Raw genomic sequence first — 15,903 nt, 5'->3', positions numbered from 1 at the left:
GGAAAATAGTGGGCAAGTGAACAGACATTGGACAAATCTACTGAGGACTTTCATGGCCTTTATTTAAGATTTTTTTTTAATCAAGAGAAACTGGATGTTTTCCAATGTAATACACATTCATTCTTTCTTCCTTAAAACCCTTATCCATACCAGTGGCTCCTTGCTGTGAGCCATTCCAGTAGTTCAAAGGGGCAGACAGATCATCCTTTGCCACTGTGCATTCTGTTCTGGACACTTTGCTAGGGCTGTTGGGGGGCCTCAGCAGTCAGTCATTCCTGAATGCAAGTCCGGTCTATTCTGCCATCAGCATGAAAGGTTCCTGCGAGCTATCCCACATGCCTGTGCCCTAAATTGTTTGACCCAGTCCCCACTTGGGAAATGTGACTGGCACTCATCCACGCCCAGGGTGGTCTCCCCCAGTGAAAGTCGGGGACGCAACCCCGAATGCCCCCTCTCTCTCACCTCGAACATCTACACAAAACCAAACGTGCCTACTTGCCTTCCAAATATTCCTTTTAAACACCCATGCTTCACGACCACCTAGGAAGGTAAAGTCAAATACAAAGTGTTCTGGAGGAAGACAGCACGTGTCTCTGATGTCATTACATGATGGGATTCTTTTATCACGACTAATTCAAGACTAAAGTCCCCTCAACCTCAAAGGCTGCAAAATGTGACAAGATTTCCACATCTTGTCTTGTATTACATTCAGGTAGGAGGGATGTCCAAATACTTGCATGATAGGTCACAGACGACGCCATGGCTAAAATTGTGTACGCCCCTTCAATCTTGGGAAGTGCATTCTGAGGGAGGTGGAGAAAGGTAAATAATGGAACTTGGAAATGCAAATAAAGATGTATTTAATTTTAAGTAAACAAGGGAAGGACTCCCAAAGTGATTCATGTAGAATGAGCTGACCACAGATGGAATCTCGTGTCTTTCGTGTTGATGGTAATGATACAACCTAAAGAAACAAGACTGCTTCGCAGGGTTAAACGTTCAACTTTCAGTAAACTGTATATGTTTTTCAAGTACTGCACGAGGTCACGTGTTTGAAGATTTGAATGTCATGTTAAAATTGCTAACGTGCAATAGAATTAAGTAACCGGGGATTCACGCTGTGACTTCTGTTTAGGTGTATGATGGAAAAGACAGTTCATCACGTCCGTTGGGGTCCTTCACTAAGAATGAGCTCATGGGGCTGGTCCTCAACAGCACTTCCAATCACCTGTGGCTGGAATTCAACACCAACGGCTCTGAAACCGACCAGGGTTTCCAGCTCACCTATACGAGTAAGTAGCATATGACGTCATCATTTCAGGTTTGTTTGTTTTTTTAAATCTCGGGGTTCATCTAATACCTAGCTGATGATTTTTTTTTTTTTTTTTTGCTTAGCTAATACATTTTAAATACTGATTTTTTTCTCTGGTCTCCCTACTGTGTTCTGAATTAATATTTAATTCTTAATTTAGATATATTGCCAGAAATGATAGTTTGAAATTTATTTTCTTAGATGCATTAATATTTTCATAAGAAAATGACTGTACCTGAAAAGAAACTATCATGACTTTTAAGAGCTTCTGAGCTTAATAAATTCTGATTATAATATAGTATGCATTGACAAAAACTCATATTTGTACATATGAAAGATTTAGAATGAATGTTTGATGTAATTAATAGCAATAACTTTGAATGTCTACCCTACGTCAGTACTTTACTATTATATCTACATGTGTAAATATTAGAATCTATATATTACAGAATGTCAGTTACATGTGTGTAATTTAGTCACATATACTACATATAAATGTCATGAAATAAAACAACCCCACGTACTAAGCTCTTTCTTAGCACCACTAATGTCCTAATAAGAAAACTAAACACAAAGAATTTCAGGATTTGCTGTGAAGATACCAGGTGTATGGGCTGGTGGAGTCAGGCTGTGATCACGGACCTACAGTTTTACACAGAGTCCTGTTGTGCCCCCTGATTAATGTCAATCAAAGTACAAAAAATATTTTTTTAATGGTTATTTATTTTTGAGAGAGAGAGAGAGAGAGAGACACAGAATCTGAAGCAGGTTCCAGGCTCCGAGCTGTCAACACAGAGCCTGACATGGGGCTGGAACTCACAGACTGTGAGATCATGACCTAAGCTGAAGTCGGACGCTCAACCGGCTGAGGCACGCAGGGGCCCCCCAAAAATATTTTTAAAGATGAAAATGAAGAAGAGAAAGAAGTATATAAAATAAAGAAGGAAAAGAGACTGTGCCTTCTAAAAGAGTTATTTGCAGTATGATCACTGTTATTTCCACCACTTATACTTCCAAACAAGTAAGGTAAAACATGAGCTACTTGGTGTGGATAAATAGTGAAAATTAAGTAATCAATGAAATGTACCAGATAGTCCAATCTTTCACTAATCTGCTGATTAAAAATCTTTATTACACCAAAAGCCATGCCAAAAAATATAAAATTTTGGATTTTTTAGCATGAAAGTGTATTAGTGATCATCAAGATTGATTTCTTTATTTGACAGATAAGCAAATGAAGTCCTGGAAATGATAATAATTATCCCAGACACAGAACTAATCCAGGTGCCTCAAAGGAAGATTAATTGCCTAAAATCCCCCTTGGTAGCAAAATTACAGGGAAAGGCCTGCAAGACTTGGTGAGCAAACACAGAAGTAGAGTAGCTGACACTAGAAAGCCAATTTTTCGTTATCATGAAAATAACCATTTACGAGATTCAGTAAACAGCAAGTATATTAATCACATTGCATGCACAATAAATTAGTAGCAGGGGCATTATAAAACCAATTCATAATTATAGTTTTTTGTTACTAGAGTTTGACTCTTCAGAATGTCCCTCTGAAGCAGGTTTCAAAGGCTTCTTGTAAAGCCCTTTGGCTTTGCTTCAGACTAAGTTGGACACCCTTGCAGCCTCTTTCTTTCTTCCACTTTGGGTTTCCCATCAGTATGTTCATAGATTTTGTTTTATTCCCACTTGCATTCACCCCCACTTCCTAGCTGTTACACGTGTCATATTAGTCTTAGAGGACGTTGGATACTTGAGAAAGAAAACGGTTGGAGAACTCCCTAGGTAAACCTGAGAGTTTATTGTAAATAAAGGGTATCTGCACGCACCCCTGGCGTGTTCCTCCAGTCCAGTCGTCGCCTCAGCTCGTCTGACAAATGGTGCGTCCCGCTATGGTTCATCAGCAAGGACAAGAAAGCATTGGGCTGTGTGTTTCCCTGTCTCCCCTGTGCATTTCCGTGTCCTCGATCCTCAGTACCACTCCAAGTGTGGAGGTAACTAAGCTCACGTGCACCCTTCCCCGCCTGCTTCATAGAGAATGTATCTGGTTCTATTTCACATCACGCTGCTTTCCCAACCCTAGTTTCTGCTACCTGTTTTCTCTCTACGTGGCCTGGAGTAATTCTTGATTTGTGAACATGTGTTCCTGCATTCTCATGGTCGTGCAGAAGATATCCAGCAGGAAGTGCCTGCCTTTTGGAACTTCAAGCTAACTGGACCTGTCACCAACGATGGGGTCCCTTGACTATTTCCAGAATTCTGACTCCCGCTTACTTCCCAAATTGCAGTTAAGAAGGGCCATCATGTCCTAAAATCACGTGACTGGGCTGAGATTAGAAGTTGTGGGCTTCATTTGTGTATAATGTCTACCTAGTCACATCAAGAAGGGTCGCTTCATTGTGCTATCGTCAGCCTCCGTTAGATGCCGCGTGGCTGGTGTAACCCCACATTTCTCCATGGTATCCAGCATAGCTTGAGGACCTTTTGCTGCACACCGCCCCCCCCCCAGCTGTTTCTCTGGGTAACTCTGAGAAACTTGAATCTGTGGATCTGTTTATGGGCACCCTAATCACACAGATTTTTTTTTCATTATGTAACAGCACAAACTTTCTGAGTTTCTGAGAAGAAACATTTCAATGATTGGCATTTAGCTCTTAGTATAACCTAGTTGATGGGAATAATTATCTTTTCTGCCTGTTTTCCCTCTTTGCCTTCACCTACAAAAACACAGATGCTCCCTGGGTGCAGTTTCCACTTGTGAGGTTGTCCTAGAGCTAGAACACACGGCCAGATGGGAAAACGCATCTGTAATATAGAATTGATGGTGCTGATGGCTATATAATCAAAATAATATTAGCTTCACATTAAAGTTTTAGCTTTAAACACCAAGTAATTAATTAAAAAAAATCAAAATAATATTAGCTTCACATTAAAGTTTTAGCTTTAAACACCAAGTAATTAATTAAAAAAAATCCCAAGCTCCCACACTGTGATCGAATACCAGAATCAAATACTCATCCCTAAAAGATGGCTTAGAAATAATGAATGTTATAAAATGTTTTGAGCAAGTTATTAAAGCTTAAGACTAAGTAAAGACACTTTCAGCTAACTTCAAAAGACTTTTGTAATTGCCTCTTGATAGTTAATTGCATCACTTAAGGAAACATTCATATTTAAATGTTTCAGTTCCATAATTAATCTGCACACACCAGTGGATCAGAAATGTCAACAGAAAGTAAATATATAGCTTATTAAACACCCTAACGTTTTTGAAGTGGATACAAATAATATTTGAATCTCCTTTAATATCTACAGCATACTCTCGCACACCTGATTTTGCCATCTTGGTAATTTTGTGTCCTGCTAAAGAGCTCCTTTTACTCTTATTCACAAATTAGAAACTGAGTCTCCACATCCTTGAGTGGCTTGCTGAAGCTTTCACATCCGGAAGTGGTCCAGCCAGGACCCCAATGCAGGTCTCTTAACTGAAGCCCAGAACTGAGGATGAGCTGAATTTCACAGCCTTTAGATGGTCCCGCCTTGTTGACTAACACACATATTGTCTGATATTTATACATGTAAAGGCATTGGTGAGGAAGAGAAGTCGGGTATCTTGGGGACAACGTGGGGTAAACGCATTATATTAAGCAGCCGCTGGTTTATGAGTAGTAGGTTAGGGCAGTATGCAACTGAAATAAAATTACCTCTATTACAAAACACTCCTTTTTATTAGAGATTTGTTTATTTTCTTTTTTTAAAGTTTATTTCTTTGTTTTGAGAGGGAGAGAGAGTAGGGGGGACGGAGAAAAAGGGGGGAAGAGAGAGAGAATCTGAAACAGGCTCCATGTTCAGCCCAGAGCCCAACTCGGGGCTCGATCCCAGGAACCATGAGATCATGACTGGAGCCGAGATCAAGAGTTGGTTGCTTAACCTACTGAGCCACACAGGCGCCCCTACAGATTTTTTTCATTTCATAACAAATCATAGTCTTCTAATTCTATAAGTGTGTCAAATGGAAACATGACCCATAAGGTCTTTGAGATCAGGGACCATGGGTGTTCATTTTTTATTATCTTTGGCACCTTGGACAGATGCCTGGTCTGTAAGACAAAAAGCTTAGATTATATATCATTGTTATTTAAGCTGTATTCCAGGAAGCTCTAAGATTCCACAGAGCCCTCTCAGGGCAATAAGAATTTCACCTTATCTAACTTAAGCATTTTTGTTTGCTTTCTCCTGGCGATTGCAAAGTTCTTCAAGTATCAGGAAAAAGTACATTGGCAGTGGATTGCTGTGTTTTCTAAACATTTCAGCAACTACTTTTATAGAAAAGTAGTTCTGGAAATTAAAAAAAAAATCCTATATTGAATTCAGAATTCTTTAAAAAATATGTTTAACCTCTTTTAGAGTTTCACGAGAATGTTCCCAGAATAGTCGCTCTCCAGACCCACTTTACCGCAGGACATATGGGAGGATTTGGATCTGAAACAGGCTTTCTGGATTGTATACTCTTAGTTATTTCAGTAGAGAGAACCAAACGAGCCCTCTGTGGCAACTCAACAGAAATTCTCTACCTGGGGGTTTTAGTAAAATAACTGTAGTTTGGACACACATCTCTGGGCTGTCTTATTGGATCCATTTTCCGATTAACCAACAACTGTACAGGTATTGCCTATATACTGAATGTTTAGTACTATATTGAGTCAGAGTAGGCAAAGCCAGGCTTCCTGTTATTAACAAATGTCTTACGATAGTCACATGTAGGACTTGTGAAACACAGGTTGATAGAAATGTGACTAAATATTTATATTCTCAACTCTGGAATGGATCTGAAGCTATTGTTGTAGGAGTCAGTTCATGGCCCTGATTCACACTGACTGATGGTTTTGACCCTTACTACATTGTGATTTTTGGCTCTTAATACATTCTTTTTTATATATTTTTTTTTATTTTTCTCCAAATAAACTATAGTCCATTGATGATAGTATGTGATTCTTATATTTTAAGACACACACACACACACACACACACACACACACACACACACACAGACTTTTCCAGAAGAATGAGAGATCACTGAAAGCCGGAATCACAGTACAAACCTCCAGAATTTTCTTTCCTTCCTGCTAGATCCCTTTCTTCTTTCCTCTAGATTAAGTTTAAATGCTCGTTCCTGCATACATGCTGCCTTGCTATCCAGCTTCCTGAAACAGAATTGTCTGCTCTTTCTTATATGTCTCCCAAACCTCTAATAGTTTGTCTGTACACCTTTTGCTTTCACACCAGTAAAATGTGAGGTTCTCAGGAGGCAGAGCCTTACCTTCAGCAACAGCAGGTAACCTCCACAGTCACTTAGTAGGTGACGATCACCTGAGCTGACCTGGGTTGGTACAGAAGGAGGCAGACTTGAGGGAAATGTGAGGAGATGGACGCGACCTTTGTGCTCATGACATGACGGATATGGGAGTCTGGATAGGATGCAGCGTGTGTGACAAGGAGAAGAGTAAAGGCATTTCCCCAGCTTTATTGGGTTCTCATTGGCAGCATTTTGTAAGTTAAGGGTGGTGAACTGATACATCACAAGTAATGTGAAATGATCCCCACATGAAGGTTAACGCAGCCATCACCGCACGGGGTTTGTGTGTGTGTGTGTGTGTGTGTGTGTGTGTGTGTGCGCTGAGACCTGCCCATTTCTTTTTTTCTTTTCTTTTCCATTTCTAATAGAGATTCTTCTGAGTTTACCTCCATGACTGAAGGAGAGTCACATGCACAATGCTGTGTTCCCTTCATAACTGATTCCATTTTTTTTTTTTACCACTGTATTTTGGAAGATCTGTATAAGTTAAATGGCCGTTCTTGAGTATAAGGTCTAGAATCTGATTTTATAAATAATAGAGGTATTCACAGAGTTACCAAACACTGTTGGTTGCATGTGTGTAAGTGTTGTTATTTTGGAGTTTACTTCAACAGCATTCACCACATCCTCGGTCTCTGTGGTGTGTAGCATAGCCTAGAAAATCATGTCAAAGTGATGTTTCCTTCAATGAGTACTTTGTAAAAGAATTTATAATTGTGCTGCAGCCAAGGTCAGCGTGGAAGAGGTGGAGAAGATAACCAGCTCACACATAAACCCACACTAACACTGGCAGATCTTTCTTCTGTTTCCATTAAGATTAAAATTGTGCCAAGGAAGGGGCGCCTGGGTGGCTCCATCAGTTGAGCATCTTACTTTGACTCAGGTCATGATCTAGCAGTTTGTGGGTTCGAGCCCCGCGTCGAGCTCTGTGCCGACAGCTCAGAGCCTGGAGCCTGCTTCGGATTCTGTGTCTCCCTCTCTCTCTGCCCCTTCCCTGCTTGCTCTCTCTCTCTCTCTCTCTCTCTCTCAAAAATAACTAAACATTAAAAAAAAAGGCTTATGGAGCACAGGTTTAGTCTCAAATAGCCATTAATCCAACAGATAAAACTGCTGGAAAATGTAATAAGCGTGGTTTGTTCTCCCTACGGTAACTGGTGGGTAATAGTATAATGGTGTTTCGAAGCAATAGGCAGTTATTTTGTGCACTGGTTTTCTACTGCTGTGTAACAAATTACCACAAGCGTTAGAGACCTAAAACACTTCATCACTCACAGTTCCCGGGGGGTGGGGAGACGGGGCCTGGCTCAGTTGGGTCCTCTCAAGGTCTCCCGAGGCCGTGATCCAGTCGGTCTCACCCAAAGCCGGTGTCCCTGCTTCAGTTCCTGTGGCTGTGGGCAGAATTCATTTCCTTCCGGTAGCAGGACAAGGCCAAGCTCCTGGGGTTCTGGGGCACTGCTGGTCTCTCTGACCAGCAGGAGAGGCCTCTGTCTTGGGGGCCCAGGCCTTCTTTGGGGGACTTTCATCTGATCATGTGATCGAGTCAGGTGCCCCCAGGATCATCTCCATTTCACCTAACTCAGAATCACCAGATCTGGGGCCTCCATTGGGCTACAGCTTTCTCTCACCTTGCTACAGATCTGGCCCACGCTCTGGAAGGGGAGAGGATTTCGTGGGCATCAGTGTCAGGCACTGGTGGGGTCCTGGGGTCACATTCAGGTCTGTCCGTCACAGTTTCCTCTTTAGGAATTTTGTTTTTTAATTCTTTTTCAGATAATTCCGTTTTCAAAAACAGTGTGTTTGTGTGTGTGCACTCACTTGCAGATGTAAGTAGACCTTTAAAAAGAGGAAACAGACAATTTGATTGTTTCCGTGAACTTTTAAATTTCCAGGATATGTTTGGGTTAGTAGTTATGGATCTCTAGTTGCAAACAGTACAAGTCACAGAGTCACTTTCTGTACTGTCACGGATTCAGTGTTGTTTTTTTTATGATTTTTATTTATTTTACTTATTTATTGAGAGAGAGAGAGAGACAGAGAGAATTGGAAGCAGGCTCCACACTGTCAGCGCAGAGACTGACGTGGGGCTCGATCCCACGAACTGTGGGATCATGACCTGAGCTGAGAGTTGGCCACGTAACTGACTGATCCAGCCAGGTGCCCCTGGGTTTTGGTTTCTAGGCCCCCAAATCTCCAAAGCATGCACCTGTCTGTGACTTTAGTCTGTCTTTCGGGGTCACGAGGGTTAAAGCGACCCCGGTAAAGGATTTGGGTGCAGGTGAATTTCCACAGAAGCCTAGTAGAAGTGTGTGTGGTGCACGGAAGGGTCGAAGGCACAGAGAAAGGAAAAGTAGAACCTGGCTCCAACCACAAAATGTACTTGTCTTACAACTTGCTTAAAAGAAAAAAACAATTAGAAAGCCCTAAACATTTAAGTCTGACAGTTTCTTTTTGTCTTAATCTAAAAATTATCTCTGCACGCTCATATGTTTGAGTCTATTCCCAGAAAAATGAGCCATATACCTCTAACTTCATTATTTTTGTGTTAGATTTATTTTAGTTTGGGCATCGCTGTTGAAACAATTCTGCCGTGAATTCTTATCAAGTGCAACACAGTGACTCTCAGCTGTGAAAAAAGAGGGGGAAAAACGCTTATTTCTAATAGGCTTCCAACTAATATGTTTTTTAAAAGTGTATATTCAGTGAAAAATTAAATTCCATACTCAATTTGTTTTACTATAAAAAGGATAGTGTTACAAGGAGAGAAAATTGTAATGTCAGTAGTGTGACAAGCCCAGAACTCTATGCTTATGTAATTGCATCATTGGAAACCTTTTCTATCAATATATCAAGACATGCCCATACTTTTTTTTTATAAGCTTACACCTTCTGGTAAGAATTCAGAAGATTGCATTTTTACTCTGCTTCTACAAGAAAACCCAGAGAAACACAATGTATATAATACATCCTTCAAAATAGAATGACTTTCAATGGAAATGTCACAATGGAAAAAACTGTCCGTGTAATTCAGATACAATAGAGGCAGGCTGCTAGAAAGTCCTGGAAGGAACTCTGTATTTACCGTAAAACAAGATGGGCATATTATAAAGAGGAAAGGTATTCACATCTCTGGGAATGCCATATGAGAAACCAGTCCCCAGTCCACCATCCCAGCGTATAATTCTTGGTTTGCATTAGAAAATTTTATTCTGGCGTGTACACTTTTAGATGAAAATCAAGATAGCTGTTTAATTACCGTAAGACATCAGGAGGAAAATACTGGAGCCCAACGCAATGGCATTTCTAAGAAAGGGGTGTGCAGAGGAGTGTTTGTGGAAGTGCCGCACTGTGAAACAGAAACCCCTCCCACCGTAGGGTGGCTCAAGGTGAGGCTGTCCTGAAACCGGACATAAATCGTCATCATTTCTCAGAGAGAGGAAAGGGCAAAGTATGATCAGGACCATGTTAAGAAAGGACAGTGGCACGAGGCGACACGTAATTGATTTACTCAATGTCAGACACAAATGAGAGCTAGAGGTGGCTGTGGAATCCGTGTCCCTGGCCTTCTAATTGGATGTTTCATCATCTTGCTCCCTTACTGACATGCACAGCATCATAAAGACTAAAATATAAGCATTTACAGTGTTTAAAAAAGCTCTAGTGAAACCTTCCTATGCTTCACTTCTGTGACAACATGAGAATTGCCTAATTAGGATCGTAGGTCACCCTGGTGACCTACGTCTCAGTCCTCCGGATCCTATAAAGTTCCACGTGCATGTTGGTCTGCACTAGTTTCTTTAAAAAAACTTTTTTTTTAATGTTCTTATTTATTTTTGAGACAGAGAGAGACAGAGCCTGAGCAGGGGAGGGGCAGAGAGAGAGGGAGACACAGAATCGGAAACAGGCTCTGGGCTCCGAGCTATCGGCACAGAGCCCGACGCGGGACTCAAACTCACGAACCGTGAGATCATGACCTGAACCGGTCAGATGCTCAGCTAACTCAACCACCCAGGTGCCCCTGCACTAGTTTCTACTTAGCTTTACAGGATTTCCCCAGAGATTTAGTTTTGTGAATTGTATTTTTGTTTTATACTTCATTATTCCTTCTATTTTGTGACCGCTTGCCAGTTGACACACACAGCTATGTATATTCATCTTTTGGAACGGACGGACATACTGCTAACCATCGGTACCTTGAGAAAGACAAAAGAGCCTCCAGAAGGGTGACATAAATAATTTAAAGGATTAAACTAAAAGCATATGACTCGAGAGAGAAATAAATGGAGGCTGACAGATGATATCACCAAATGCTATAAAATCTAGCATTTTATGGCAAGAGTGATGACGGAATTTTTGCTCCGTTCTTCTTTAGGGGAAATAAAAAGTAATCACTATTGTATCGGTCAAAGTCATGGATACATTGTTTTTGCAAAAGGTCACTCATGGGAGGAAGAGACTCACAGAGACTTCTCTGCCGTGTCAGAAAGGCAGTGTTGGGTAATGAATCACAAGTCAGTTCATCTCTGATTTTGATTTTTCTTGCATGTATTACGGCATTTGTAAGAATTCCGCAAGGAGAAAAAAACGCCGTAAGAAATTTTTATTTTTTATTGTGCAGGGGAACAGATCAGTAATTACCTTTTCCAAAAGTTCCCTTTTTATTTTTTATTTTTAAATTTTTATTTTTCTCCACTTTAATGAATTTTGACATTAAGACATTCGAAGGCTGTTTGGATCTCTACCAGATAATTAAATGAGTCTTTTTTTTTTTCATTTTTTTAACAAAGTAAACATTTCAGCAAACAGTGATATGAGCATAATCCCCTGTTAAATAACAAAACTAAACTCTTAGGCGAGGATGTGAAAAAATTTGAAATTTCAGCTTGAAATTGGCAAAGACTCTGGAATGATCCAGTTACCAGCACTCCGTAGCAAATGTAAGAGTGTATACACATGGTCAAGTGATTCAACTTACTGGTGAAATTCAGGCCGAAGGAATACACCCGCCTGTGTGTCCGGAAACTAGGACTGAGTGTCTTAGCTGTGTCACCTGTCAGCTGTGTGATCTGTCATATCGCAGCACATACTTTTCTTCTGTAAATAAGTCGTTGTTTTTGGACAGTCCTAGTTCTGAAATTCTACAACATTGGGATCAATCAAAAGCTATTTTTACTGTTCAAAGGGATATAAAATTTTTCTTGTGATGATTTCAACAAAGTCTACCTTTTAACTCCCTAAAACAATTGGATAAGTGACAGCTTGTGTGTGGGGTATGAAATAAGCAGGAGCCCAAGGTGACTCCAGTGTCGGTGGGCTCCAGGGGTGTTATTTACTGACTTGGGGAATCGGGGATGGTCGATTTGTAGTAGAAGAGGTTTAGATGTCATTTTTGGATAATAGGGTCTTGACATCCCTCGGTGCTTGGTATTAGGTTTTTAATCTTGCTTCCATATGTAGCATAGATGGGAGATGTGAATGAAGTTAGCATTTGCCCATTAGATGTTGTGTAATCTAATTCTGAGGTAATGCCAATAAGAGCAAGGTGATGGAGGTAAGATGTAAACAGATCTTTCAAAATCTCTTTATTTATAGGGCTTTGATGAGTTGACTTGTTAAATGAGATAAAAGGAAGGAAATGTGGCCGCAGGCTGAGTTCTGGATGATGATGCAGGTGTCAGTACTGTTAAGCTCTATAATAAAAACAGGGGACTTATTTGCGAACCCTAGGATTTCTTTCTTTCTTTCTTTCTTTCTTTCTTTCTTTCTTTCTTTATTTTATTTATTTATTTTTTTTAATTTTTTTTTTCAACGTTTATTTATTTTTGGGACAGAGAGAGACAGAGCATGAACGGGGGAGGGGCAGAGAGAGAGGGAGACACAGAATCGGAAACAGGCTCCAGGCTCCGAGCCGTCAGCCCAGAGCCCGACGCGGGGCTCGAACTCCCGGACCGCGAGATCGTGACCTGGCTGAAGTCGGACGCTCAACCGACTGCGCCACCCAGGCGCCCCAGCGAACCCTAGGATTTCTTAAGATAAGAGTTTATCATTACAGTAATCAGAAACCTATTTCCTTTACCAAATAGCAAATAGGTTGAACAGGAACATGGCCTCCGTGGCAGAGTGTGGGGGCGAGGGTTAGGTGGTGTTAGGCCTAGTCCACAGCTGATGGACCCACCTGGCCGCATGGCCTGTAGGCTCCAGTCGTGAGGTCTGACCGTAGTGCAAACCCATCTGGAGTCAGGTATCCAGAGGACTGTCTACATCTTTGGTTAATTTATTGAAATCTGATACATTATACATCTTGGTCAGCAAAATATCAGTTGAGGAGCCAAATAATAAAATCCAAGAGGTAGCAGATATGTTCATAGAAGAGCTGTCTCTTGTGGAAATTTCCAGAGGTAGTTAGCACACATCAGTATGAAATAAGATCTGTATGAAGTGGAACTTTTGGAAGAGGTATTTACTGATCTGTGCCCCTGCACGATAATCGAAATAATTGCTAAGAAATTGCTCGTTCATGTTTATTATTTCTTTATTAATTTGAATGTTTAGTCATGAAACTGATTTTTTTTTCATGTAAAAGATGAATTCCCACATCTAAAAGAATAGATTGGTTCTGATGAAAAGTACAAATGAACAAATAATTCATCAGGAAATGAATGAAAATCTTCTACTTGTACTCAAAACCTGTTCAGTTTTCAGGCTATCGAAAATGCTTGAAATACCTGTCATCGGTCATTTGAGCATCATCAGCCTGAATCCACTGTGACCAAAATAACACCATTTTATGTCCATAATGCTGAAGACTTCTGATTGCATTTCATACAATAATCCCATGCAAATAAATCTATGAAATACCCATTTCATTATATAAATGTGTTAGTACACATTTCCACTTGAGTATGTGATGGGACTCCCTCTTTGGAAAGTCAGCTTATGGAAAAATAGGAACCTCTGTGTCTCCCATTCAAAGTTGGTTAAGTAATCTTGTTGTACCCATTTTTAATCTTCATTAGCTGGATGGATATTTCTGATTGAATATTACTTTTAAATCTTCCCAATTTTTTTAAAAAATTAGTATGAATACTCAAAAGATAAGCAGTGATTTTCCTGATTTTAATAATACTTGGAAATCTTTAGAAGCTTAACAGTTTATTTGAATTAAAAGCAGTCACTGACAAGTTGGAATTAATATAACCACCAGTGAAACTCAGTAACATGAATACATTAGGGTGTTTCTATTCCCACTTCTGAACTTCCTTAGATAATGTGCTAAACAGAGTACTCACTATCCCATCCCTGTCTTCAAGGAGCAAGTTTTTAGATGGATTAATAAACTACACACAGGAAGACGTAGAAGAATAAATAACTTGTGGCACACCAATGGTCACATATTTTGCAGTAGGATTCATAAGAAATTCAAGAAGGACAGAGGACTCAGGAGAACTAGGTAGGGGAGCCTTAACAGGAATGGGCTGGATTTGGTCTTAAAGGACAGGTATGATTTGGAGGACATGAGCAATGCAGTCAGGCAGTTACTCTGGATACAGGGGGCAGGAGGTGGTGACAGAATGGTGACAGGAATGAGTCTCACCTGGGTGTCAAGAGTGATCCGGCCAGGAAACGCCCCAGTACACACTGGAAAGGAAGACCCAAATGCAAAACAAAGTGAAGTACTCAATTCAAGTAACAAAAAAAGAAAAACGAAAACTTAAATGCAGATGAACTCTTCGTGGTGTTTATCATACACCTTCACAGGACGTGTGTAAAAGCTCTGAATGAGCAAGTGTCGTATCTGCACGCAGGTCTCCAGTTAGGTGGTTCCTGTTACTAAGGTCTCAGAAGTAAGCTGAGTGAGCCCCGGCTGGCTCTTGCAAGTCACAATTAGGCTGATGGATGGCGGTCACTCGCGCGGAAATTCTTTGGAAGAATGAGATGTGGAAAATGAGGAACGGTACCCTTACCTCCTAAAGCCGTGATAAGCCAGCAGTGGTCTGGTTGTGGCTGTCGCTTCTTGGGAATTGATGGCCTGGCTACATCGCTTGAGGGGGTGCGTTCTGGCATATGGTTTGACGATAACTTTGTATTTATTTGTTGTAGAATAATATAGATAACAACATATGAATACTAACAGCAGCAAAAATCTGAGTGTTGTTGGTAATCCCTTATATTTATACAAAGTTTACTTAGGAAGAGTTCAGTGTGTTCCGTTAAATCTTTTACTTTTTCTTATAAAAATCTCTGTAACATGGGGGCAGGAAGAAAGAGGCATTACCATCCATGTTTATCACTTGGAAACAGAAGTGGGACGAGGTAAAGGAAAGTGAACTTGAGAATGGACTTAGTCTGGACATCGTTTGGAAGAGCTCAGTTGTCCCTCATTTCCCATCTCCTGTGAGTCCTTGTGCCCCTGGGCCCCTGGCCTTCGGCGTAGGGTGTTCTCAGCAGCTCTTCCCGTGGGCATCGTTCTGTTTGCAACCATTCTGCTTCTTCGACTTGGGGTGTTTACACGTTCCCATGGGCACCTTTGCTTTCCTCACACTTCTCTTTTTTTCCTTTTGCCAAGAATCAGATACACAGACTGAGGAGAGGAAAGAGCCGTGTTCGCAGAACCAGGACTCATGTCCCTAGTTGCCTCCGGGATAATCTCTTAAAGATCAGTGTGAGGTTCATTTGGTTGCATGTAAATTTGGCATGTCTCTTGATCCAATGGGGACAACCTTTCTGGGGAAAAGAAAGTGTAACAGTTATTTTATGAGCAAAGAAGAATTAAGTCCCCCATGGGACTTTCCAAAATGCTCTTCTTTCGTTATGTAGTACAATTCTCTTGGCCAAATGGAGTGAATCTTCGGTGGCAAGTAAGAAGAGACAGTCCTATCTAGTTGATCAGGATGTGTCTTGGGTAGTCCTCGTAGCCCTGTCAAGAATGCCTGAAGGAGCCCAGGGTGAACACAGCCAACTTTGGGAGGGGTTCCTCTCAGGACCAAGTAGGGGAAGGTGAGGGGCCACTCCAAGGGGAACTCACTCTGTATCAAGAATCGTCACCTTAATCTTGTGTGCATTAAACTGCCAGGCTTGCGTGTTTCTACAAGGAAGCTGACTTTGTCTGGGGCACCTCCATTTACTTGGGCTCTAACAAAACTCTCCAGTCTGTCCTACTTAGGATCCTGTAATTAATCATTCTCTAAGATTATTTGCAGGATTAAAAGGGATGTCCTGGACAGAACTGCCTA

At 40.9% G+C, this 15,903-nt stretch overlaps 1 protein-coding gene across 1 annotated transcript in view; it reads left to right on the top strand.

Moving 5' to 3' along the window:
• The window catches only part of CSMD1 (CUB and Sushi multiple domains 1), a 398,630-nt gene that overhangs the window by 53,420 nt on the left and 329,307 nt on the right, over positions 1–15,903 (top strand). The window contains exon 12 of the mRNA XM_032593032.1: positions 1,136–1,292. Within this exon, the coding sequence (XP_032448923.1) occupies positions 1,136–1,292 (157 nt within the window). The remainder of the gene's footprint in view (positions 1–1,135; positions 1,293–15,903) is intronic.

This window comes from Lynx canadensis, chromosome B1, assembly GCF_007474595.2.
Source record: "Lynx canadensis isolate LIC74 chromosome B1, mLynCan4.pri.v2, whole genome shotgun sequence".
Taxonomy (NCBI): Eukaryota; Metazoa; Chordata; class Mammalia; order Carnivora; family Felidae; genus Lynx; species Lynx canadensis.
Note: the sequence above shows the minus strand (reverse complement) of the source record. Positions and strands in the feature narration are given on the sequence as shown.